We start from the raw sequence: 27,674 nt of genomic DNA on the forward strand, positions 1-27,674 counted from the left end.
CTGCTAGACTACTAAATAAATTCAAGTGAAGCACTGTTAGATATTAATCTCACTAATGCATCCTAAAATTGTAATGCCATGAAAGACTGGAACTAAGTCTTTCAGATACCATGGGATTGATTTTCAAAAGAAAAATCTGCACAAACTCATATGCTTAAATTATTCCTACCTATACTTGCTACTGTGCATTAAAAGTGTATATTTGTGCAAGTAAGTGCATAAACAAACTATTAAAAACAATGCAACAAAAAATAATAATGATATAGACAGCATTCACAGCACTATAATACTGGTTCCAAAGCCCTTGCTAATTGCCATAAAAGTCTTTCCATCACAGTTACACTTCATACTGTCTAGCATGTTAACTCTCATTTCAGCCACATATATAATTTATATGGGTAACCTGAGTCTCAATATAAAATCAGATAAACTAAAGCATACTAAACATATTGTTGAAATGTAAACACACAGCCAACATCACACCTACACAGTTTCATTTCTATATTAACTAAGCAAATTATTAGGCAAAACCCAACACAGTATGATTTTCAATTCTTTGGGACATATTACTCTTAGATTGAAAACAAGTGATTAGATGCACCACAAAGGATACCAATGTGTGTCAGTGATCACATACTTTCAGAGTACTCAGTTAGCACTTGTACTTCAGTACCACTTCATTGTGACTGCTGATTTAAATGATGACTTTCTGACTTCTGTCATTGTGATTAGTTTTGCTTGAACACCAGAAACTGGGAATTTTCTCAGCTAACAGTTGAAAATGATACTGTAAGTCAAATATTTTCTCCACATCCTCTACACCAAACAGCAAAAATCAGCAGGATTTGTGACCAGACAAGGCCCCGAGCAACGTGACCTAAGATAGCTCTGCTCTGTGTAGGGACTCCAGCCCAGGTCTTCCAGGCTACCTCTGCTTGATTACTGTACTCAAAAAGCCAAGATTAGTCCAAGTTATATTTTGATGAATACCTCTAAGTAAAAAATATTTAAAATACAACTCTCAGGTTACTGATAAGACCTGACACTATGCTTTGAGGGTTACCAGATTTAAGACTTTTTTAAAATGTTCCACTATTGAATATATCGTACTACAACAAACAGTTCTTCTCTGCCCGCAAGGTGAATGCATAAAAACAACTAAGCCAACTACAAATTTCACTAAGACAGACAAGTTCACATACTTAAGCAATCAGCAGTAGAATATTATCATAATTCAATCAGCTGATTTGTTTAAACTGTATCAGAACACAAGCTTTTACTGAATGCATACATAAGCTAGTTTCCATCCTATTCTTTCATACCAAACACAAAACTTCATTGGCAGCTATTTCTCAGAAAAGAAACAGACTACATTTTTTTTTCCTCACTTAATCAGTCATTGAAGCTTTATTTGTACAATATGCATGTGAAAAGAAGAACAAAACCTCCTTTCCACTTGAAACACAATACACATTATGCAACAGCACCTAAAGAATATCTGATCAAAATTCACAAGCAAATACATTTTAAAGATCACCAGATCAGGCTCAACAACAAAGCATAATATAGAAATGCCCTAATCTACAAACTGGCATTACCCAAAGAGAAACAAAGTGTATTTTGCGTCTGCTTGTCCTTGGGGCATTGTGTGAGAGCTGCTCCAGTTTTTCCAGGGAACTTGGGAGCTCCTCTACATACATCATTACACAAGCAAGTTTAACCAGGCTTCTTCAGGCTACTCTTCACCCACACAACACCCTCTTACAGGCACTGAACACAATGAACTTCACACTGTCATAGCCTCATCTGCTTGCGCCCCATGAGAGGTTAAACTTGGCCCATGACATTTCAGAAGTGGGTCAGTAAAAGGGAATGATGAGAAAGCATGTTTACTTGCCTTATCAATGCAAAGAGCAAGTATGAACAACAGCTGAAGTATGTTCTCAAGAGGTCGCTGAATGGGTTAATACCAGCAAATGCTCTCATTAAATTGAAGCAGAAGTGAAATTTTAAAGACACAGTAGTATTCAAATAACATTTTTCAGATCTAGGATGCAGAGTAACAAGACATGTCTGGCAATCCTTCCTGGCTAGAAAGACAGCAAGGGGGTTTTTTGCTTTCTCTTCCTTCCAGGACCTATTCAGAGCAGAATGTTCACAACTGCTGCTGTACAGACATAGCACCCAGCTTTGACATGCAATTTCATAGAAGCCTAGAGAGTCTTCCCTTACTTTACCAGACCAGCAGCAGAACAGTACTAGAGAGTTCAGAACTTGTTTCTTAGAACAGCTCAGATCTACGTACAGGTTCCAGAGATGACAACTCTGGATTTGGAGAAAGTTAGATAAATCTAAACATTTATGAGAACCTTATAATGCAAGAGAGATAGAACCCAGAAAAAAAAAAAGCAGCTCTGACAGCAGAACAGTCAGAGCTCTGTTTGCAGTTAACGACTTAAAACAGTGCCAAGGAATGCTCTGAGAAGGTACCAGACCCCAACCACCCACCCTTGGAGCTTGGTGCCACGGTCCCTGGCACAGGTTTTGATTAAGGATAACCAGCTTTCTCCCAGACAACTCCTAGGCCCAGCCAGTGAGCTGGCACAGATCAGGGACTGCTCCCAGCAGGCAGTTTGGATGTGGCCACCCTGCTTTGGAGGGTGAGAGTTTAACAGCACAGACATGGGCTGCTCCACTGCCAGCTGCAGAGCAGCCCCAGGCATATCCGACTCAGCAGTACAGACACAGCTTAAGCCCGGCAGTGCTGGGGCCAGTCAAACTAATAGATCCCACCAGGCTCTGCAAGAGGTGCATTCCCAAGTCAAATGCTTATTTCACACACTGCTTGATTCTGGCTTAGAACCTCCTCTGTGATGTGCAGGTTTTGTATTGGGATAGTTCTTCCAAAAACTTATCACTCAGTCTGTGTAGACTCCATGTGGCAGAGTACACCGTCTGAAAGGGACGGGATTTCGCAATATGTTACCAAGCAGAAGTAATACAAAGGTTTGCTTCAATGCAAAAGGTAAATGCTTAAGTTCTTCAGTAGCAAAATTCAGAATCCTGTTCCTTAACCCAATACTCTGATACATGAATGACGACCTTCATACTTCAGTAAAAGAGCTGAAAGGAACTTCACCTTCACCTACGGCAAGTTCCCCACGCTTCCTAGTGAAGTATGCAATAGCAAGGCACTGGTGGGCTCATTAGTCCGTACTATTTTCCTCTTTACTATTGTACAACAATGCCTCAACTTACTTCCAGTTTAAAAAATCCACTATTTTATTTTTTCTATTTTTCCTGCCTTTCCTTGTGTATCTAGTTTTCTGTCTCGTCCATAAGCAATACTTATGAGCAGCTTAGATACAAGTTACTGTCTAAAACTGTGCTGTATTGAATACAATAAAAAAAGTATTTTACTTCCTTAACCAAGATACAAATGTCTTCTATTTGCAAATTTTCAATTCTACTTGGTAAAAAAAAAAGCACGACACCAAGTATTCCTCATATTATTTTATTAACAGAAGAAATAACTTTCAAGTATCAATGACAATACAGCAACAAAATTCCTCAAGTTTGTTCTCCATAGAGTATGTTGCATAAAGTACCCAGTCTTCTTCAGTAAGGCTAGTCACTGCAAAGTCACGCATACTTTCAATAACAGAGTTTGAAAGTTTGATGTATGTCAATTTAGCAAAGTCAAAATGAAACAGCAAGAAAACTATAAAGCATTTAACAGACCCCCTCCAGACTTCTGCTGTTTCAGCCAAGAGCGTTACAAGCCACAGCATGTTGGAATGCTGATTGTTTTGTCCAACATACCTTGTACTAAAAGTACAGCAATTTCAATATTGTTTTCCTTTTTACTAACCTAAAAGCTCTTCAGACAGATCTCAATTTCCTTAGTAAACTATTCCATAATCTGGGCAGCCAGCATCTTGTTACACTTCATTTTGCTCCTTCAAATTTCACTCACTGCCCGTCTACTGGCAGCACCACTGAACTGGCCACCTTCCAACCTAAAGGACTCATCAACGTTATCAATGATAGACAATTCTGCCACCGTGAATTCAGCGGGGAAAAAACCGGAAACTTTTCAAATTTTTGTGACTGATCCTACCAATTAGGTGGCCATGACTCAACCACATGCCTACAGGCAGCAGCACAGCATTGCTGTCCGGCACATCTGCAATGTAAGAACCCACTGAAATCATCTTATGATTTCAACATGCTCTGCTGCAGGTCAAGACCATTAAATACTCCATGAAGTAGATGGCCCCAAACCCTATATGTAGAGCTCAAATACTTCCAACCCTTTAGGGTTCACATCTAGAAAATTCCATTTGTGAAACACCTGTTAACACTGGCTAGTTGATACTAGTCAATGCTGCAGTAAATGTCCTTAAGAGAAGCAAGTTTGTTGTAATTTCAAATGAAGTCAGAAAAAGTTTTTCCTGATAATGATGCAAATAAAACAAAATGCAGAATTTAACATTTCCTAGGAAGAGCTGATGTATAAAAAAGCAAGGTCCAGAACCCTGAACAATTCCATATTATCCTTTACAAAAGCAGGTTATTGGTAATTATTAAACAAATGCTGATAAAAAATTCTCAAATATATTTCCAAGCTAGACACATACAATGCATCACTCTGACCATGAGTTTGTTCAACTTCAAAAAGTTAACAGTGACATTACTCTTTTCACCAATTCATTAGTTAAATCCTATTTTAGGATGAGAGTTTCAATACACAGCAAACCTCCACTGCATGATGAACACAAGAGTTCAGAAATCCTATTTGCAAGTTTCCCCATTTCTTACAAAACAGCTTAATATCTATTTATCTGGAATCAGACAATATACACTAAGGAGAAAAACCTGTAGTTGTCAGTGCTGACCTTCCACCTTAATCTTTCTATTTTAATTGTTTTGCTATTCTCCACTGAACTAAAACATTTTTAAGCATCCCTTTATATTCTTCTAATTCACAATAAGTTGAATATAAATGGCCACAGAAAAATTAATCTTTACACTGGAAACACATACACTTACAGTAATGAAAACATCCTAGTTAAAAAACAAAACATTTTCTCTTACAATTACAGCCTTGCCAGAAAATTAGGAGCTATCGATGTTGTAAAACTAGCAGCAAGGACCAGACAGCAGCAAACGGGCATGGGCTGTATCTAAACTGACACATGGTCGGCTTCAATCCTGCCAGTTCTTGGGCTGCCTTTCTAGCAAAACTCAAACTATAGCACCCAAATTACAATTTAAAGGAGACCTTTCCCAGGACACATGAAGGAATGCAATGATACTGGCACAGATGGATTTTTTCACAGTTAATTCTCCAGGGTTCATATGGCAGATCATCACAGATTTCCTACCAGCAACAAGAAAGTGGTCCATGTTATTTTTAAATTGGGGAAAATCAATATTATTAACAGATCTTCTCTCATGAGGAACACAGAACTAAACCCTTTAGAACAACACACACAGGTGGATGGATGTGAAAAATCAACAACTCAGTCATACTGGGAGGCTTTCCATTACTGGTAAACTGGATCCACCCAGATGGAAGGTGTCAGGACTGGAAAGGCGGCATCCATCACCTCAGTTCAGGGTCTGCTGGTCCAACTGTATTTACCAATTATCAACAGTCTCCTACTGCAGATATCTACAGTGGCCAAAACAGGCCTCAGTCACATCCAGAACATCAGCTGTTAAAAAGACTGTTGCTTAAAGTCTGGAGATAGCAATATGCCATTATTCAAGTCCCAGGACATCTAATCACAGGATGATGTCTTTCCAAAATTTATAAAACACAAACAACAGAATATTCCTGCCCAGGATTCCCTTGTCTATTTTCACAGCATGGCTTCTTAGTTCATTCTTGGCAGACGCACTTACAACTTGGCTAGCTGTTTTTCAATATGCTTAAAGGTTTTATAAGGACATGTCCTACTGCAAGTCATCAAGACCTGGGCGTCTAAGACATCCGCCTCATTACACCTTTTCAGCAATCCTGACAGACACCTTTCCACCACCCAAAATCCTTCCATAATGAAGCTTCCTGAGTCCTAAAAGATTTCTGGGTCATCCCCTATCCAGCTAAAATACTGCTCTACACAAAACTTTGAGGAACAAAGGCATCTTACTCTATGTACTGCCATTTTTCCAGCCTTGGGGTTTAATGCATCAGCTGGAAGAAACACTTTAAACAACTCCCTTGTAAAATATAAATATTTGTTTATAGCATAGGTTGCTCTTATCAAGGAAAACAAAGACAATCCCAAGCAAACTGCCATCAATGTTTCTAAAAACAAATGTCTACCACAACTATTTTCCTCTATCTGGCCAAGTTTGGGAAACTAGTCTGCTGTTGAGGAGTGGCATCTGCTGGTAGACAGGCACTCTGCAAAAAACGGATTCACCAATAAAATAGAAAAAAAGAAAGGACAAAAAAAGGGAAAAATCAGAGTTCACAGTATTCACAAAGCAACTTTCACTTGCTTCTTGACCAATAGGATGGTGGTAACTCTTTTCCACTACAGTGATGGTACAGAACTGGCAATGAACCAGAATGACATTGGTAGCACTGCCTATGAAATTGCTTTTCACTAGTCAGTCAGCAGCACAATTAGTGAAAAAAACCCACAGCTATACAAGATCTCATTTTCGTAAACCACTAAGGACATTATATATGTTTGTTATTTAATTAAAACTCTTCACATCATGGATCTCATAAACAAATTCTTACAATGACTCACTATAATGGATGTTAAAAAGCTCGCTAACGTGTTTCACTGCCAACAATCAACTGAATTTAAAAATTCAAGAGGCCGAGAAAACAACTGAATATCACGATGTGCTGTACACCTTAAAATTAATTCTAAGCATGAAATCAAATTTAACTACTGTAAATGAAGTACATACACAGAACAAGTAATTTCAACATGAACCAGAATATCCTTAATTTTAGAGCAACCTGCCTGTGCCACAGCCTAAAACTGACCATGATGTGCTATTCTTATAAGCCACAGTTCCTGCAACTGTGCCAGACTATAGCTTTTTGGCATAAAGTATCATGGTGGATGACTGACATATGCCATGTTCATTTTGGAAGGGACAGAAAAAAGAGAAAGAGATTAAGCTTAAATGTTTCACCCATGTCCAGGAATTAAAGAAGGAATAAATATGTTTTATACTGTATTTTCATTTAAAAAAAAAAACAAACCTCCTACTCTTAAGAGCACCATGCAATGCCAACAGACTTTGCAATAGCATTTAAAATGTGGCATTATTAACAGTAAAAATTTTCTTTTGGTGAAAAAAACATGCATATCAGACTACTACTACACGCTTCCAAAAATACAAACACTTTAAAACTCAATAGATCCCTTATGGAAAAAACAAAATAACTAAAATAAAATACAATTTTTAAAAAGTTTTGTGTCTACACACCGAGGCTCCATCTCCTCTGGGCATACTCTACTGGGGGCTACTGTGGCTGATCAGAATTTTGTAATGACTCTTCGCAGCTGCCAGGTTAGTTGGATGAAACCAGAGCAGAAAGCTACTGTGACAATTATCTCCCTTCCTGACACCGTAGTAGCAAAGGTGTGCTTTTTATGTCACGTATGTCATAATTTATGACATCTGACATCAGACATGCAGCTAAAGAACCAGCTGGTTATCCAACCACCATTATCTAGCATTGATTTGAAACATCAACAATCACCCAATTGTTAGACTTTTAGAAATTAAGGGAAGCTGCTGTTTGTAAACATAAGCCATGCTCAGAAAAAGACTCGGCCCTGGCATCCTCATCTCTCCACTGGAGACCTGGTCACAGCACTTCCCAACTCCCTTCCAGCCCCACATTAGACGTCTAGCAGTGGGAAGCAGGGAGCTGCTGTGCATGTCTCAGTGCAGAGTCCAAGACGTAGCCTAGGCACAATCACTGATAGAGGTACGACGGGTATTCCATTGGGCCAAGAACACTTGTTGGAAAATTTACAGTACTGATCTAGATTACAAGGTGAGAATTTGGAAAGAAAGACTGCGAAGGGGAAAAGCAAAGAACAAAATACTATACAGTACGTCAAAAACATATATCTATTAAGGAGTACAGGAAGAAGAAAGTATTTAAGCTGATAAATGTGCCAGAAAAAGCCTGAAGGGGAAGGACTGAAGCAAACCTATAATGTTGGACAGTTTAATCACAAGACTATGAGAAAAAGACTCTGAAGAACTCCAAGAACTTTCCAACTGCAGGAAAAATGGGACTTGTACCATGACAATATCTGCTGAAAAATGTAAAGTCATATGCTGGCAGTCTATAAAGCTCCCAGAATGTGATTAGGATATTTTTTAAAATTTTTCAAATATCATGGGGCCTAGTGCAGGGTGTTTATCTTAGGCTGGTTCTCCATCTACAAATGTAATTGTGAAAAGCAATTTGAGTAAAAAACATCACAAAATGAGAGATCAGCACTCTTAAAAAGGAAGTGTGAAAGAGCAATGTACGAGATCTCTTTGCAGACAGATCAGATATATTTCTCCAACAGAGAAAAACAAAAATGGGCTTCAGAAAAGCAAAATTCAGCACCGTTGGGGAACCAGAAGTGCCAGGGTACACTTTGAGGGACAAAAGAGTGCTGTAGGTGCCCTTTTCCCTGCTACAGTATCAAAGGGTAGCCATGTGAAACAATGCAAACTACTCGGGTAGCAAACTACCCCAATGCAAATCAAAACCAGAAAGCACATTATGAGAACATTATGGCTAAACCAGGTGGAAACTACAGTAAAGTTTTTTAATTAAAAAGCCTTCTCAAAATCTGAAGCAGTACATTAACAAATCTAAATATGGATTTTAATAAATAATTGAACAAGAACTGAACCTGTGAAAATTCTAGTTTATATTAGAAAATTCAATATGCTACTTGTTTCTAGTACAGGAACAAGCCTTCTCAATTTAAGTGTTTGCTGCCATCATGTGTACACTTCAAAAACTGCAATCTTATAAAGGACACTACCAAGTCAAAAACCAGCTATCAGACTACACGAGGCATTACAGAATTCAGTCAGAAGGTGATGAAGCTTCAAAGATTGCCAATATAATATGAATTATTCCCTCAATAAAGACTGCATATACATGAAACAGCATACACACTCAATGCAATTACAAAGACCACATGCTTCTGGTGTGCAATCACAAAAAGCAAAAAACTGATTATGAGCTAAATGGTATTTGGTGGTCCACAGAAAATGAACCAATTGCTCCAGTTCATTCCATGCATATATCAGTACTACCTACACAATTCAATACCTTCAGTCGTGACAGCTCCCAAGAAGCAATGGTGATGGGGACTTGAGAGTTCAAACCCTTCTACCAGGCTTCCTCTGGTTCACATTCAGAAAAAGAAAAAAACAAGAGAAGAAAAACAAAGAAGAATGTTGCAGTGACCTGATGATCTGTTAATTTCCTCTAAATTATGGAACAGAATAGTTCAGGAAGAAGAAAAATATAGTATAAAATAGCATAAAACTAGTGTATCAATTCTATGTCACTCAGGAATTCCCACAGAGCAAGGGAATATCCATCTACATTTTAAGGATCAGTTGCTAGCCAGTCTTGAAAGATGGGTGCAGGATCAATTTAGAAGGAATTGTACAGATTTAGCTAGTTACTGCAAGGTGGGGAAAGTGCAACGTGCTCTCTTTCGCCTCAGTCTGCTCTGTCTCTCACTAATATCCCTGAAACAACAAAAAAGGAACATATTAACAGGAGTCAAACTCCCCACATATCACTAAGCCTAAAAACCTAGACTCAGTAACTCTACTTCCAGTATCACTTCTAACTTACTTTTAGTATAATGAACATTGCATTAGAAATATGTCATTAACATTACTTTTAGAAATTACCTTTAAAAACCTACGCATTCAAACATTTCATCAGACTCTATGATTAAATGTTTTCCAAATCATATCCTACAAAAAATGCAGTTTGAAATTAGCAGCTTTGAGACAGAAATATTTCAGCAGAAATTTTCTGCTCAGTGTATTCCCAGGAGTGAGCTGCATAAACAGCAGGATATCAATTAGAAGATGTAAGGTTGTAGATACAGTCAGCTTCAGCATTAAAACAGCCAAAGCCCTTAGCATTATGAAAGATGGCTAAAACAACATGAAGATTGATAAAGATGCTATAAAATACAAGATTATGAAGTCAAAACCTGAGGTTCAGCTTCTTGCAAAAAAACATATTTCATTAACTGACTTTAATATTAGTGAACTGTATAAAAAAAGCCTTCAGCCTTAATGGGTCCGAACAGATCAGTGTGTCCCAAAGTACAGCTCTATATTCAGACATTATACACACATCTGGGGCTTTAAAAATCCTTGAATTTGTACAACGCTACTTGTGCAGATACCTCACGTTATGCTGAAAGAAGAAAAAAAAAAAACAATTCCAAAACAATTATTCTGATGTGCTCCAGATTCCATTTTAACTCACAGAAAGTATCAATTTTGTGTCTACACAGGACAGAAAAGCACATCTATACAGTATGTGCAATTACAGCACTCATAATATTATTGCAGTGATTACAAAATACGGTACTTGACAGCACTTGTGGGAAGTTGGCAGTGTTTATAGCCTTGATAGTAGAAATGCACTGAAAACACAGTAAAACCTACCATGCTTACAAAACACTACAAGCTGGCAATACTCACACAAGTACCAAACAAATGCTAGAAGGAAGGTGTCAATAAAATACAAAAAAGCGGAAATCCTTATAAATTTCCAATTCCAATTCATACTCCGTTTGTCTGTTTAATTCACTAGTTTGTCTTAAAATACAACCAAGGTCAAAAGATTTTATGGATTAGTTACCTCGATATTATCTTCATCTGAAAACCTCACCTGCTAAGGTTCTCTAAATTCTACTGTAAAATACTTTAATTAATAAAAATAGACAGTGCTGAAATATCAAGACGGGGCAAAACAATCAGAATACCCATCTCTTCCTCCTCCTCCTCTTTTTTCCAAGTCTAAAAGGAAACAAGAAATCTAACAGGGCTCATACGTGCACACATACAACTTAATGACAACTTTCTAAGACGTTAATTTTCTTTCTGTAACCTGTACTGAGTTAAACTTTTTTGAAACGGCTGTCAAGGAACACTAAAAAAGAAGAATCAGGTTAATTTGCAACAAGTAAGATAAACTGTTACATTCAAAAAGTACTCAGGGATCTAAATGCACACTGCCAAAATAACGGATTTCTGATCATTTCAGCTCTAACTTAAAAAATTCTGGAGGCCCTGAGAATTGTGTGCTATCATGTAGATAATTTAAACATAATAAAGGCTTTTGATTTCCTAAGTTTCAAACACATACACAAGTACTATGGTATGTTAGCATGGTATGGTAGCTAGCATGATTATGGATATGCTGTCTCTCATACAGCTTCGACAGAATTTTATACCACCACTAGATGGAAACCTGAATTACCTTTCAAACTGACAATTCTGTAAATGCTCCATTGCTGATTTTGCTTCTACTGTGCCTGACAATTGCTATTTTCTCATTTAGAGATCTAGTCACACGCTGGCTGTCACAAACACGTACTCATTAGGAAAGTATCCATGAGCAGGCATACACAAAAATTCTACAGTGTCTTCGAATCTGAGAGCATTAACATAAATATGCCCTCCTTATTTCCTACTCAATGCAAGGAATAAACTGTTATGCGTATTACAGATTCACCCCACTTCTACAGCAATTTAAACTTCTCAATCTAAGTTATAACCAATAAAAACTGCTGTACCCTGCCAAGAAATTTCAGTTGGGATTTAATTAATGCCACACTTTAAACATCAAAGGCATGTTACATCCTTCACAAATACATGCAATGATCAAATAACCTGAAATTTATGAACCTATTTGCACACCACATATTTATACAAAGTTCCATCACTTCAGTGGAATTTATCCTGCAATGTCTTATAACTGGAGGTGACTGGCACACACAAGTGACTGACAATGCTGTCTGATGTGACCCCAATGACTCAGACATTATTTTCTGATGTCTCAAAACAGTTGTAAATAAAAACTGCAACTAACAGACAGGCACAGTTATCAGGACAGCCATCTGACTAGCTACCTGCAATCATAGACAGGATAAGAGAGAGTTAATCGGCACAGTAAAATGAAGCATTGAGACTACTGATGCCACAGCTTATGAAATTTTGAATTTGGAAAATACAGTAAAGGTCTAAAACAAAATCTCACATTTGCCTTTAAGTCTTATTTTCCATCAACCCCAGACCACAACATTTTTGAAACAGGAAAAAAAAATGCAGTGCATTTTTACACGTAACAAAGTTAAACAAAAGAAGTGAACCAAATGCTATCCCACACCAGTGTGTACACAGGAAAAAAAAAAAATCACTGGCCTTAGCAGTGTTCAGATGAATCTGAAAGAGGATGATGCTGCTCTCCAGATGAGAAGTAACGAATACCCCTTCCCAGGACAGGCATGCATCACACACAAGCCAGCAGGTTTCCACCAGGCTACCCCTAATCTCTCCACATGAGAAAGCTCCTAGACCCTCTGGATTCTCCATAGAAGACAAGCAGACATCAGCTTCTGCTTCTAAACCCAAATTTGAAGGAGCACTGAAAAGATGGAAGTGATGCCGTAGTATGCAAACGATGTTATTACCATGAAACTTTGCTATAGGGATCCACACAGTCAACCTTTGCCTTTATTTTTTTGGTCTAAAGGGACAATTGCACACGAACACTTGTTCAGGAAACTCACCAAATCATGGATGCACCAAGGCAGAATTGCCATCTTACACAGGTAGACTTCAAATCTTACAGCAAAGAGCAAAAAGGAACAGAGCAGCAGGCTCATTTCCTGCGGCTGGTCACACCCGAATTCCACACACTCTTCAATTTATCAGCCACAACTCTGCAGCTCTCAGAAAAGTGAAAAATTCTTTCCTGCCTTTTGAGAAATATCAGAGAAAATAGAGGAAATTGTCTCCAATTTAGTTCTTACAAATTAATACCCAGCGAGCACTTTAAGTGGGGGCTAAATACATTACTCTCAGTAGGAATCTACTGTTAATAAGGTTTTCATCCAGATAGCCATAAAAATCACTAAAAGCAAATTCCAATGTATCCGGTAATGTTACAATGAAATACTACTCTTAAATCCTATTTCACAACTTTTATTAAAGTCATGAAATGGCAAAAACCTTAGTCATATTTCAGTTCAAAAAAAATTTATTTCTTTGTCAGGCAAAGAAAAGATCTCTTATATAATGTACTTCACTGAAACTGAGAACAGAATACAGAATGTCCGCAGCGGTTTTAGACTTATGCAACCTATATATTTGCTGGAGGACAGTACAAAGAGCAATCCATACATCCCATTCCCATCCCAATCTGACTCCAGTACTGGACACAGCTTCCTCTTCCACCCGTCCAACTTTCTTTGGCTATTTGCTCTTCAAATTCTCCTTTCAATATCTCAACATATTTTTGAGTGCCAGAAGCTTAAAGATAAATTGAGAGAGGGAGGGAAGATCATACTAGCCCAAAGAACTAAGAAGCAAAAGACTCTCTAAGAATATCAACTCAAGCGGAAAAAGATGGATCAGACAACTGTGACCTGGGAAGTACCATGAGACCATCCCACAATCATCCCAGCAAACTAAACACTGCAAAGGCAATTGGCATGGGTATCTGAAAACAAATTTGATGAATTACAATTATTTATATCATATCAAATATCATACTGATTCAAAAGATTAGCCTACATGACCAGGTTCCCCAGACAGAGAGATACAGTTCCACCGTAATTTTACCAATATAATGCCTAGATTTGTTACCAGGAGTGAAGACAATGTCACCTTTCTTCCAAGTATACAACAGCAGATGCCAGCTCCCAAATCATTCTCAGTTCATTCGGAAGTTTATAAAATGGCTTTCAGAGTCAAAAGTGGCCAAAGCATTTCAAAGGCAATTTATTCAATCTATTAGATGTGAGAAAATATCACATAATTCTGCAGAATTATTCCTCTCATCTCAAGATAGTCCAGACCTTCCCATCTACATGGTCAGGCTTTTTAAATAAGCTAAGTACAAAAGGGTTCAAAATTAAAAGAAGAATTAACTTAAATGATGTAAAACAAATGATTACTGAAATTACTTAGCTGAATATTCTCCATTATATCATTTGTAACCTGGAATAAAGTAATCAATATCATCTTAACATAACCTATTCTTAAGCAAGCATTCTCATCAGCTACCATATGATTTAGAAGACTGTTGAACTAATTCTGTCAACATTAATTCAATAGCATTCCAAGGTAATAATCACTATCAATCTAATTATATCAGCCGTCTCCTGCAAATGAGTACCAATTATTTTAATTAAAATATTAAATATTTAGAAAATAGAAAGGAACATATATTAATAATTTACATACTTAATTTGAATCCACCTGAACAACCATAATTCCTGAACAACAAAGCTTGCTTTCTTTGTATCCCCCTTTAATGCTTTCTAGCAGGTTTCAAGATGCAAACCATGGATCCAATACCAACTATAGGAAAAATGCAAAATTTACATTGTTCTACTTTTTTATAAATGTATATGTACTTGCAGACTATTTCTATCAGTCTTATTCACTCCAAGCATTCTTCCAAGAATATTCAAAGCAGTTTCCCTATTTTGTAAATGCAAACAGGCCACTTTAGGTTTCCCATAAAATGACATTAGTTACCTACGCTATTGGGTTGTAACACTAAACCCCTCAACTCCTGTGCATGCAAACAGGAGGATCCCTCATCTCCCTCATGTGAAAACAATATAAATCATTTGCATAACAAGACAATATCATTTGGGAGCCTCTTTACCTCTTTTTTCCCCCCATTTCTTTTTAAAGTTAGTCTTAGAACCATTTCCTTTTGTAGTTAATCCACCTGTGCTTTTGTGGACTGTAAGGATATTCAAAATGCCTGTAGCCCTGTTTGAGAATCAGGCTGAGTATTCAGGCCCTGCACTGAGATTTGGGTTCTTCCCAAAAGCCATGGAACAGAACCTAATATTAAAGAACTATGGCAATATTAGAAGCTGCGGTTTCTTGAATGCCCTGTAAAATTAAAATTCCTTTACTGGTTCTTTTTAAAGCTTTTAACAGTAAAATCCTACAGGTTTTTCACTATGTTTCACATGAAATAATTTGCTCAGCTTGTTTTCTCTGATAAACAATTGGTGTGCCCAATTCCCTCAAATCAGGATGATTTAAATACCAAGGGGAAAAAAAAATGGTTTGGTGCAGCCATAATGCAATTAAAATGCCAGGCCTGTCAACTAAACAATTAGTAAATACAAATCAAATTGGAGGGCAAGAAAGCATACCACAAACACAGGCTATGAACTAGCATATTTAAGCACACAGAGAAGGTCTGCCTATCCAAGAAACATCTGAAGAGCTTCAACAAAAGCCAAGTAGTTTCACGTTAAAATAAGTCATCCTTGGAAATTTTCATTCAAAAAGCATATGGGGTGGCTTACTTCATATTGAAGTCCTTATTCAAAGTCAAGAAACATCAATGCAGTCATCATATCCATAACCTTTACCCAGCGGTGAATACACATTAAGGTATACTATTTTAATATAGAATTATGGATACTATTTTGCTGTAATATGAGACATCATGCCACTCTGTACCAGACACCTTGCGTGCAACAGAAGACACAAGGAAACAACTCTTCTCGATGGAAGGTGAATTTTGACAACACTAAAGTGCATACAGTAAGGTACGCACATACCTTAATGAACAAGCAAATGGGGATGAAAAGGGCTTGACACAATGCCAAAATACTGTTAAGAGAGCTATAACTTTGCATTTTCCCCCAAAAAATGGCTAAAACTTAACAGGGAATATAAACATCATTTTGTATCAATGTTGTAGTGACTCGTTCGGGGCGGGGTTGTTTGGTTTTGTTTTAATAAAAATAGATACAAAGGCAAGAAGTACAGCTATGGTTCACATACGTGAAGTAGCATACCACAGCTTCGCACGTTGCTAACTGCAATTCTTATGCCCTTCAAGAACTGGGTGCTTCGCTGGTACGCTGCTGTGTTCTGCAAGAACCATTCTAGAGCCTCCAGCCTATTCCTGCTTAGACAAGTGTCATGCTGCCAGAATGGGTGCAAAGAGGACTCCAACATGAATTAGAGCATCTTTCTCTGTTACCTAATTCAAGTCGTCTACGGTCCACCTTCCTCAGCTATCTAGTTCAAGTCTTCATGGGGCTAGGAACTGCAGCATAGCATAAGATGCAGACAGAGGCCAAAATTGTGAGAGTCTGATTTAAATTCCACCCTTGAAACAGATTATTATTTGGGGGAGAAAAAAAATCCCAGAATAAAACAAAAATTAAAAATGAGAAGAGCCACATTAACTTGTGCTAAGATCCCCCAGCATCTTGTTAGAAGACAGACATATTTGTAAAGTTCTTTATATGCACACTCTCAAACCAGTTATTAAATTAGTTTCCTTTCCATGAACATATCATAGCTAATAGCACTAAATGTCAGGTTTCAAAATTAAAATTCAACTTCTGTTCCTTGTAGTCTAATTTTTTCCTAGTTTTCCCTATAATCTACTTTTAAAACATCTTAAAACTGAGAAACAGTTTCACTATTTGTTTACTTCATAGAAATGGCTAAAGATATTTCAATGTAAACATTTTCTTCCTTTTCTAAAACTATTTTAAGGACGATTTTAGTACTGAAAATAGTCACCTGTAACATGTTTTTCTAGCTCATGTTAAAATTGGAAGCAGCGATGCGGAAACATTTTGGCCGTACCAAGTAAATGACAGCTGAGAATTAGAATAGCATCAGGCATTTGAGAGGTAGATACAAATTTTCCTGATTCCAGGATCTATCAGTTGGTAAGAGGCAATTAAAATTTCTCTCCTCTGAAGAGAATACCAGGCAGTATTCTCCCTGCTAGTTCCCAATGCCCTGGCACAAGGGTAATGGAGCTGCTTTACCCCAAGAGTTCAGCTAGAGTGGATGGAAGGGATGGGTCAGGTCTTCCCCCACTACCCTGCTCGTGGTAAACCAGGAGGCACTGGACGCTATCTGTGCTAACCAGCTTCCAGGGCAGAGCAGAATATAATTTTCTTCCACAGAAAGGAGAATAGTTTTGAGATTCAAAAATACTACCAGACCAGTGGCTCAATGAGCATGAAAATTAACAGGAAGCTTGTCTATAGATTTGCCTCTTGTAGCTGTTTGCATGCTTTGTTTGTCCTCTCTGAAGTGTCTAGAACATTTGCCTGTCATGTGGGGATTTTCTGGAGCCTATTAATACACTGGCATCTGCTGGAGTTCAGGTACACGGGGAAAGCACCACACGAGTCTCCCTCCTCTGCTGCTCATGAAACTTGTTACAGCCTGATCACTTGCAAGCGATCTGCTTTTCTGTCGTCAGTGAAACCAGCCGCTAAGTTGCCAAGCAGAGTAGCAATGTTCACAGACTTGTTTCCTTAGGAAACACTCTGAAAAAAAGGTCACTCAGAAATAAAACAGAAGTTCACAGGGAAGCTATTTACACCTATGCATTTAGTTAATTATAATTATACAATTAGCTATAAATGCAGTTATAAATATATATACACATTTATATAATGTATTATAAATTCAGATAATTTGTGCGTATATTTTTATATATGTATATATAGCTAATTATAGCATTGTTGTCATTCTGTCACCTATACTTGTCTGTGTGTAGTTACAATCACACATACATGAGGCAAGGAAATTAGCACTATAAAAGATAACCTGCCCAGAGATGTAGGATTACAAGGAATGATTCTATGATTCTATGAATTTTGTAACTCTGTCACGAGTTCACCCTTCGGTGGAGCAAACCCGAGGAAGCCACTGGCAGCACAGGAACAGCAGTCGACACCCCGGTGGTAAGTGGCAGGGAAGGAGCTAACAGGCGTTTTCGGTCTCCCTTTTCATGACAGACATTCGTAAACAACACGATGTCCAGCGAGCTGCTGCTGCCGCGACAGGGAACAGCAGGGCTGGCAGGGACGGCGAGCGCGGGTGCGGCTGAGGGGCGGCCTGCAGAGGCCGGCCCCCCCTCACTGGGGCAGCCGCCTGGGCCTCGCCCGGGCCTCCCACGGGCGCCGGCGCGCCCCGCCGCTCCGCTCCGGGCCGGGCCGGGCCGGGCCGGACTGGGGGAGGCCAGCGGCGGCTGCGCGGCGCCCGCCGGCAACGACAGCCGGGCTCGGAGGCGCCCGAGGGCCCTGCGGCTCGGGAGGCGGGCGGCGCCCCCCGTCAGACCCCCGCGGGGCGGCGGGCACTTGCCTCCCATTCCCGCAGGAAGCGCTTGGCCTCGGCGGGCCCGGCGGCCTTGTGCTTCCTGAACTCCTCCTTCACGTAGCGGTCGCCCAGCGCCCGCAGGGCGGCCGGCAGCGCCCGGTGCAGCAGCAGGATCCGCCGGTACAGAGCCCGCGCGCCGCCCGGCATGGCGACGGCGGCGGCGGAGCAGGGCCCCGCCGGGCCCTGAGGCGGCCGCACCGGGGGCGGGGCGAGGGGACCGAGCGAGGGGCCGGGCCGGGCCGGGCCGGGCCTCCTCTGGCAGCGGGAGGAGCCCAGCGCGGGCCCACCGCAGGGAATGGCCGCGCCTGGGCACGGAGGTTGTGGTTTACCTGTCAGAAAATAATGCCGAGTAAGCTCAGAGCTTGCTTTTTGCAGAAAACTCATCTGCACGCTGTTCGTCTGCACAGTGTTTAAAACGTTACCAGAAAAGTCAGTTGCAAATATTACTTTTAAAATTGATGGAGGGTGAATAAGCAATTCACGATGGAAAAAGACAAAAGCAGTTTGTCTCGAAGAGATGTGTGCAGATGGCAGGGATCACAATAAAAATAAAAAATCAGTGGATTCTCTGTTCTGTTTTCACCACCAGAAGAAAGCTGTGCACTTGAAACCTGGGTGGGATTTGGTACAAATGAGCTAGTCCATTAAACCCAAGCTTCATAAGCATGAACTTGATTTATCTGCATTTATAAGCATGGGTGAGAGACGAGAGGAGCCATAGTAAGAAATCTTACTGCCTCCTGCTCACTCAGGCCTTTGTGCTGCCACGCTGTGATCATGGAGCTCCTGCTTCCTGTTACCTTCCACGTACAACCTGAGCTGCAACTCTTCAGCCCTCCATAAAGTTTTTTCTCAGCTGTTTAACATCGCATCCAATTCACCCACACTGAAAAATCTTCAAATATCAACAGTCATGGATGTTTTGAAAAAAGCAGAGTCTGAAAATCAGGCGGTGGCAGCAGTGGTGAGAAAGTCCTGCCTCATCACGTGCCTGTTAAGCTGCTTCCAGCCAGTTAAATCACTGACTCTTCAAAACAAAAAGGAAATGTTTCCATAGGCCCAGGGAGTGTTGAGCTTTCCCAGGATACTCAGAAATGTCATAAAAATGTACTGCCTTGTCAAAAGCCCAAGTCATTATACGTCAGCAACAGAGGAAAGAGCAAACAATAGGCTATTTCTCTCACTACCATTTCTTTATGTTTATATATTCTCCCAAGCACTAACACAGAAGTTACCAAAATAAAAGAAAACGGTCATACTTTCACTTTTTCTCACTGGCAGCTTCCAGTTCTCTTTGTGCTTGTGATGCTCTCGGGGTGGGTGGACAGGCCCCGGCAGGGGAGGCCTGATCCTCAAATGGATTGGTCTTGCTATATTTTCAAACTCTATTTTCTGCAGACGTTTCTTTGAGGAAGGATTTCTGGACTTAATGCGTTCTGACTGCCCCTGGGTCTTTAATATGTTCAACTTTTTGAAAGATTGAGGTTAAAAACCTGATTTGCTTTGTCAGTTTTATTTGCAGTGGTGCAATTCCACTGAATCATCTCAGGGTGCATTCATTTAAAGAATTTACTTAAATCTTTTTATATAAAACAACCACCATACTTATGTTGCACATTGACAGCTTTCTTGCTACATCCACCCCTCGTGGTTTTTAGGACTCCTGCCCTTTTAGTGGCCTGCTTAAGCCTTCTACTGGGCGCTTGCTTCGTGGCTCAAATACTAGCTATGATGCATCAGCCAGATCCGTGACCTTTATTTTTTACACTTTGTCTTTCTGTCCACAGAGACCAAAAGCCATTTTGCCCATCCTCTGGGGCAGGTGGTCCCTGCCCAGCAGAAGAGGATTCCCACAGATTCTGTGCACCTCCAGGCTGCTTCCATTGTGGCTCTTGAGCCTCCTCCATGTGCCTTCCCTAGGTGCTGCCTAAGGAGCGAGGAATTTGCCAGTAAATTCCCCATGGAGCAGAAGATAGACCTGTAAGCTCAGCAAGCTGTTTGATAACAGGCTAAGCTGTCAGCCTTTGCCCATTAACAATTTTTATACTCTAAAGTCCTCTAAGGGCTCTGCACTGTCAGGGTTTGTGGAGAGGCTGCTGCAGAGGCACTTGAATGCCATATCCCTTGTGTATGGGCACAAAAGGACTAGTCATCAGAACTCGTTAAGATATAATAGATACTAGAGGTATTACTTCTGTATAATGACCCCTCAATCATCAATACTCAAAATATCTATGCCATAGCATGAGTGCAACTCCTCCGCTTGCCTCTTACAGACACCTACCCATGCTTACAGCCAGCACTGCCTCTGCGTGGGGCACCAGGGCTTCTGTGCTGCAGCCCCCAGTGCTCCACATCCTGGGAGAGCTTTTTAGCTTGCACAAAAAAAAGAGGCACCTCAGGAAAGAGATTCATCCCACCCCTTTTGGGCAAGTGGAGGCAATTTATCCGTACTTCTTTTCAGCTGCTAGAGGGATGTCCTGAGATATATGTGGTTTAGATACCCCATAAAGGGGTATCCAACCTGTGTTCAGCCAGGGTTATGAGCACTGGCTCAGTGCTAGTTATGCTGAAACTGGAGTAGATACTACAAAGATATCAGAGTATCTCTGTGCCATACCCCATAGTTCCTTTGGGTTTTGGGAGACAGTATCAGCTTTGTCACAGGGCAGCACAAACACAGGCAGAGTGGCTTAGCCAATACACTAAGTTTTTATTTAAGTGGCTAGGACTCTCCGAGCAGCACCTCAGTCTTTTCCCAAGTATACACAAGAAAGTTGTTGTAAAGCATAGACGCAAAGTGCTCTAGTTGCTTAGCCAGCCTTCTGAGCTGAGCTTCAATACAAAGTAGAAGACAGGTTTTGACCCTGTGAATCTGCCAGAGCAGCAGTGTTCTTTGCTCAGTCCTAACTCCAACTGTAGGAAGACCAGAGGAGCATTTCCATGTTTATTTTTTTTCTTTTATTGGTAATGTGTTGACTAAGGAAGATGAAGCTGAAGCATTTATTGAGCTGTTGTAATTGCTGTAATTTCTAAAATTATCAAGAGCATCCTGAGAGGAGTTCTTTTTGAGAATCAAAATAAACAATGAAATGTAGAATGCAGTGACGTGATATTCCTTTCCAGAACCCTTCATAGCCCTGACAAAGCTAAATTGTATTGTCATCCGTTAAAAAAACAGGATAATCTGCAATCTTCTTCTCTAAATTGTAGGTAAACATTAAAGTACAGTCTAATTTTCTGCTATAAAAAAAAAGAAGATCATATAGGCCTGGCCCATGTTTTCTACTTCTGCATTGTGCAGATCACAACAAAACTGCATGTCTTAATTCAGAACAATGAAGTTTTTAATAAACTCTCTAAATATTCAAATATATTCAAGGCAGTTTTGCATACTATTCCAGACCAAGGCAGACTTTTCTGATTCAGAAGCCAAGCCAAAGATCTGTTATGACGGCACAAATTGCCTGCTAAATATTCTGCGGCATCTTCCAATGTGCCTCATAAAGTAAAAAGACGCGGAATTATCCCTTCTTTGTGGGAAACAACTGCAAAATGAATAGTTTCATAAATGACTTAGAAAAAGCTATGGGTAATTGGAGATTCACAGGATGCTTCTGCCTCTGTTGAAGTGGAATACAGCTTTGACCATGATGCAACAGGAGCAATATCAGTCCTAGCATGGGACGATCTGCTTCAAAACCCACTGAAAAGTTGGACATGCAAACTATTACACATGGATGCTGTCAAAAAATGGACCAGCTCTTTCCCCAGGGCTTGGAGAAATACAGGCTGATGAAGATACTGGCCATGTTTGCTGTTGGCTGCAGAGACAAATGCTTGCCCATGTCTGGCCCAGGTGAAACCAGCGTTCTTCACGCAGGCTGTGCTTGGTGTGCCCCAGGCTGGTCAGCAGGGCAGACCACCCCAGGCAGGTCAGGCAGTGAGAGTAGGACAGATGGTTTTCATTCAAAAGCTCCATTTCAGTGAGGAAAAAAGATGCCATAATAAATGCTTTGTGGTATAACACATCAGGATGGCTTCAAGTACTCATGTATGCATCTCTTATAGGGTGAAATGAAATAATAGAAAGTGTTTCTTATGAAATAAATAAAGTACATGACAATTTTGGAAGGGAGAGACAGCCAGCTGTTTCTGGACTTCAGTTGCATGCTTGGTGTGTTGATAGCTTTTGGATGTTAAAAGGAAGTTCTGCTTTGGTTCAGCTTATGCTTGAGCTGCTCATCCATTGCAGGATTTCGTGTTCTTTCATCTGAAGCATATGATCTGTATCATCCAAAACACATTTTTTTGACAGTCAAAAGAAGCAATTCCTGAGGAAGCTCTGCTTGCCTCCTGCAGACTTTAAAGATGCCAAGAGTACTGGAAATCTTCAGAGAATTTAGCTGCCAATCTCTATCAAGTTTCTACTTGAACATGTGTGAGCAGAGCTTTGCAGCAAGCCAAATGTAGGCAGCTTCATGCCGGAGGATTGCCAGGCTCGTGCATGGACCCTCCTGCTCACCACCTCCCCACCTTCCTCTCTGCAACTCTCCCTAGTGCAGCGCCAGATTTTGAAGCACAGAGGCACCAGCACTTCTCAGGTAAGTGGCTGTGAAAGAAAGAAAGAACTGCAAAGAGCCTGTGAGCGTTTTCTCTAATCTCATTTTCAGAAACATCTACTATTCAGATGAAATTTTCTAAAATAATTCAATTCAGTGAACTGATCCAAAATTAAAATTTTGGGTAGAATAATTAAAGGGCATCAAAGCTCAGTGTAATGACAGGCAAGGTATTTTTAGGGAAAAAATCCTACACCTTCATTTATAGGCTGTGGTGCCAAATCAGACTGAGCTGGAAATCTTTTTTGTCCTTAAGCTATTTATTGTTTTCAACATTCAAAGCACACACTCAAAAGGTTGCCTAGATTACAAAACAATTTTTCTACTTTTGAAAACTCAAACAGAAATTTAAAATATTCATATTTAGAATCACCGTGTGTCTTCTCCTTTCATGAACAATCTTTTTGGTAAATATACTACTGATCCACTTGGTTACTCTGCCACATGTGCCGTTCTGTTCAACCACATTAAAATTCTATAAAGGATGCAGTATTCTCCTGTTAATTCACGTAAGTACAGTTTGAAAGAGCTTGTTTTGTTAGTTCAAATATAATATAAAAGTGTGCACTGCTCATGGGTAAAGCTTTGTTTTCCTGGCCTACTTAGTAAGTCATTGTAAAACTCAAAGCTGTGCAAAGATGCTTCCACAAATCCACTAAAATTCCTTCTCGAAGAACACAAAAAGAGTCCAGGAACTGTTATGTTGACAGTTGTAACAGAGGGGGGAAACAGAACAAGGGAGAAGATGGCCAAACTAAATAAATTAATCTTTTGAAAAGCTGCAGAAAAGACCATATGTATGTGTGAACGCAAAACACTGGCTCAGCCTCAGAGTGTCAGGCAGGAAGCATAAGAGAGCCCCTTCTGAACAACGGCATCCATGGATCCCGGGAGCTCCAGATGACATGCCATCGGGCCCCAAAGTCTAAACTCTGGAAATAAAACCACCTAGACTCCATCACTTTTAAGCTTTTAGCCCAGCTTCACATTAACCCGAGGGGAATTTAAAACACAACATAAACATGTGTTTAAACAAAGTTAGAAGAAAGCTTGTTGTCCTGTCTCCTGTTTTAATTAAATACATTTTATATGAAAAGCATAGCTTACAAATGCAAGCTATGTGGTTTCTCTGGCAGCATTGCAGCTCTGAGTAAACACACTATAGTATTATTTTGTTTGCTTTCTTCCCTAATTAAGTTTTAAAAGTTTCCTCAGCTCTCTGTGTGGCTGCTTCAGTTTTGGCAGCAGTACTGTGGCAAAGGGGACTGGGAAGAAGAATACGCTTTCTCTTTCTCCCTCCCTCCACCAAGTAAACAATCTCAGATCGATTGGAAACCCCTTCTCTTTTTTTTTTATGTGATATAGATGACAGACCACATGCCATGAGTGAAACGTGAGCCCTATGGGCCATAGCAGTGTGCGAGCCCACACCCTCCCACTGGGAGAGGAACAAAGCAGTTGACTGCACTGATGACCGGAGGTGCAGCTGCGAGCACCCAGACTGTTCTGCACACTTCAGAGCAGAATTTGGAGCTGAGACACAAAATTTGAAACCAAATATGAATTTTGTCATCCTTTGAGGGTGTATGGGTTTATCCTTCCTCAGAGGCTACGGGTTTTCAGGTTCAATGCTTTGCTATAAAACTGCTAGTGTTTAATGAATCCAGATCATTGTCTGCTATTTAAAATGAAGCACGTGTAATCCAACGTCATTCATCATTCTGGCATAAACAATATGCTATCAGCAAGCACATTTGCCATCTCAGGCTCTTCCTAGCCTTTTGATAGCCCTTTGAAAGCATCCAGTCTGTCCAGGACATTTTAATATACTGGCCAAGTACTGGAACACTTAACTGGCCTTGCATTAAAACACTCGGCATCACCTTTGATGCGAAGGCATGTCTTGTCTCTATCCAGTTTCTGATGTTGTAGTCAAGCAGGAAAACAAATCCGACATGAAACTCTGTAACTGTTCGTGTGTGTTTGTTGTGTTCCCTACCCTGAAATTCAGCACCACACTCCAGGCTTGGGGGGTATCTGGGCGGTTACTCATCCTGGTTTTATTATTCACTAGATCTGGTAATATTTGGGGTTACATTTCTTGGTAGGCAGGATTTTCCTTTGTGGTTTCTTGATATAATATCATGTCTTAATGGTTGAGATTCAGGATGGAACTGTAGCATACCACATGAAAAACAGGTAGCTTTAACATAAATACCCAAGGTTCCTTGAACCCATTTCATCCAACAGCGCTATCACTGTTCATCAATTCCTCCCTCCGCCCCCTTCCCAAACCACCTGAAGGCAGGATCAGTAGTGATCAAAAGACATCCTGCATTTCTTGGTATTGAGATGATCACATCTGTGAAACATGGGGCTTAATAATGATATTTGCTTTGTGAATTATGGCTTTGCACTTCTAAACCAAAACAAAAGTTATTTACAAGGTGCCACAGGAATAATTTTTAGACTGAAAAACAAGTAAGTTAGCAAACACAAACTCCTCGCTGATGAAAGTGACATTTGGTTTCTTACTTATTTGGGATTTGACTTTACACTGAAATGTTCGATGATAATTTGTTCTTGTATGCTATGGGGCAGTAGCAGCTCCAGGTGCTATAGAAAGCACAAAGCCCTTCAATTGCAAAAGCAAGCTGCAGGGAGAAAAATAGCAACTCTTTCAGTCTAACATGTTAGATGGTAGGATGGTCACAATCTCTTCAAAAGAAAAAAGTTGGAGACTCTCTATTGATGGGAGGTAGCAACCACAAAGTGCCATAGCATCGTTTATTTTCCTATTTTGGTCTTTCCACAGTATATAAATCTTAACATTTTTATATTAATTAATAAAGTAGAAAATATGTACATTTTAAAATCCTTGACAATAAGTCTTGAAAGCAAAGTGGTGCAATGATGTACTTCTGGAGGTTATAGTGAAAGCAGCATTCTGTAGGGCAGCTGATTTTTCTGTGAGTATTAAAACTGAAACACGTGCTGTGTCATGTCGAGAAATCCTGTCCACGTCTAGGGAACAGTCTGTATTTCAAATGTCAGGTTGTTTAAGAAATGGATACCTAAAATTAATCCCACCTTTAAAAAATATCCCAGCATCAATATCTGGCAAGTCTTACTGCATTTGAGGGATTTTATTTTTTTTTTAAATGTATGGAGGAGCACAAGCATACCATGAGCTGTACTGGAGGGGGTCAATACTTCAGAAATTCTTCAAAAGGACAAGAATTGTATCCCTTGTGTTGTTCAGCTTCATATATCAAAATCATGCTCTTCACAGCTTCCAGAGGGCTCTGCTGTGACTCATTTACTGTCTTCCTGCACTGTGTTTTGAAAGTTATGCCCTGGGAGCAAAACTTCTCATTTAGACCTGGATTTCAAAGTGATCTAAAACCCACAGGCATCTCCAACATGTTCTGAGAGTTGTTATACCTCATCAGAGCCAGGGGCAACATTATCCGTGCAGGTCTGAAGTCGGTTGGTCTAGCAGGTCTTCAGATAATATCCCTTCTTTTCAGCCTTCCCAGGAGGGCTGCATTTAATGTGCTCTGAAATCCACTGGGATATGATGATTGTCTTGAAAACTCAGTCATGACAATAATTGCAGGACAGCTCACAGTGCAGATCTGGGGTCATTCCTCCCTATGGAACTGCTTATAGCCATTTTTGATCCTTGTTTTTTCATGAATAGCTCAGAGAAATCTGAATGTATGAATCCAATGAAGTATGTATATATTACAGTTTGATCCTGAGCTCAAGTCTTCAGCCTACCAAACTGACATTACTGAAATTTGATAAACATCCAGTTTAGAAATATTTAAGACTACTGATTGATTAGAAAAGGAGTAAAACAAAGTAAAAAATTTTACTTTCTAGTTCTAGAACACAAATATTTTTTCTTGCTGTCAGTAAATGCTTTCAATACCTGCTCAGCTATTGTCTGTATCATACATGTGCTGTTGTACAAGCAAAAGAATACATATGCCACAGACATATGTATGTGTATATATGTGTATTCCTATTTTTATATAAATGTATGTACATAAACACACACCCACACGTGCCTCCAAGCACACATATGTATGCCCATACACACACACACACAGAGGCAGGAGTGCACACAAAACTGTTCAGTTAGTGTAGAGGTCTGAAGTAAAGTACTAAAACCATATTTCTCTGGTTTACTTTGTACTCAGATTTTTTAAGGTTTGTAATACAGTGACTTTTTTTCTGATAACTCAGCCTAATACCTCCCACGATACAAACTGTACTCTGTGCGTGTGTACTTGACTCTCACTATTGCTTTGCATGCTCGCATTTCAAAATGTGCCTTCAGCTACGTCAGGATTGCCTGCGAGTACTACGTCCCCATTCAACAGGTGGGAAGCTTGAGAAACTGAGACATTCTGCAAAGCCAGCGCTCCGTAAGACAGTGGCAGAGATGGTACTATAACTTAAGACTTTTCTTGGTCTCAAGTCAGTGCTTTAGCTCCTATTGTCTTTGAAGTTTGCAAAACTTTGTATTAATCCACACTGTGTCAATGTGATGGTTTTTATTAAAAACTTTTTGGACAATACCTCATCATCGTGTGATAAGTTACCCGT

At 39.8% G+C, this 27,674-nt stretch overlaps 1 protein-coding gene and 1 long non-coding RNA gene across 2 annotated transcripts in view; one reads left to right on the forward strand and one right to left on the reverse strand.

Annotated features, from left to right (window-relative positions):
* Positions 1-18,655, reverse strand: part of SDHAF3 (succinate dehydrogenase complex assembly factor 3) — a 35,677-nt gene extending 17,022 nt beyond the window's left edge. The window contains exon 1 of the mRNA XM_064444569.1: positions 18,421-18,655. Within this exon, the coding sequence (XP_064300639.1) occupies positions 18,421-18,582 (162 nt within the window). The 5' untranslated portion in view covers positions 18,583-18,655. The remainder of the gene's footprint in view (positions 1-18,420) is intronic.
* LOC135312089 (uncharacterized) lies at positions 17,889-27,600 on the forward strand. The gene is made up of 3 exons (XR_010371741.1): positions 17,889-18,020; positions 22,798-23,039; positions 27,406-27,600. It is a non-coding gene; the product is annotated as an uncharacterized LOC135312089 (long non-coding RNA).
* The last annotated feature ends 74 nt before the right edge of the window (positions 27,601-27,674 follow it).

The sequence above is a fragment of the Phalacrocorax carbo genome, chromosome 2 (assembly GCF_963921805.1).
Source record: "Phalacrocorax carbo chromosome 2, bPhaCar2.1, whole genome shotgun sequence".
Taxonomy (NCBI): domain Eukaryota; kingdom Metazoa; phylum Chordata; class Aves; order Suliformes; family Phalacrocoracidae; genus Phalacrocorax; species Phalacrocorax carbo.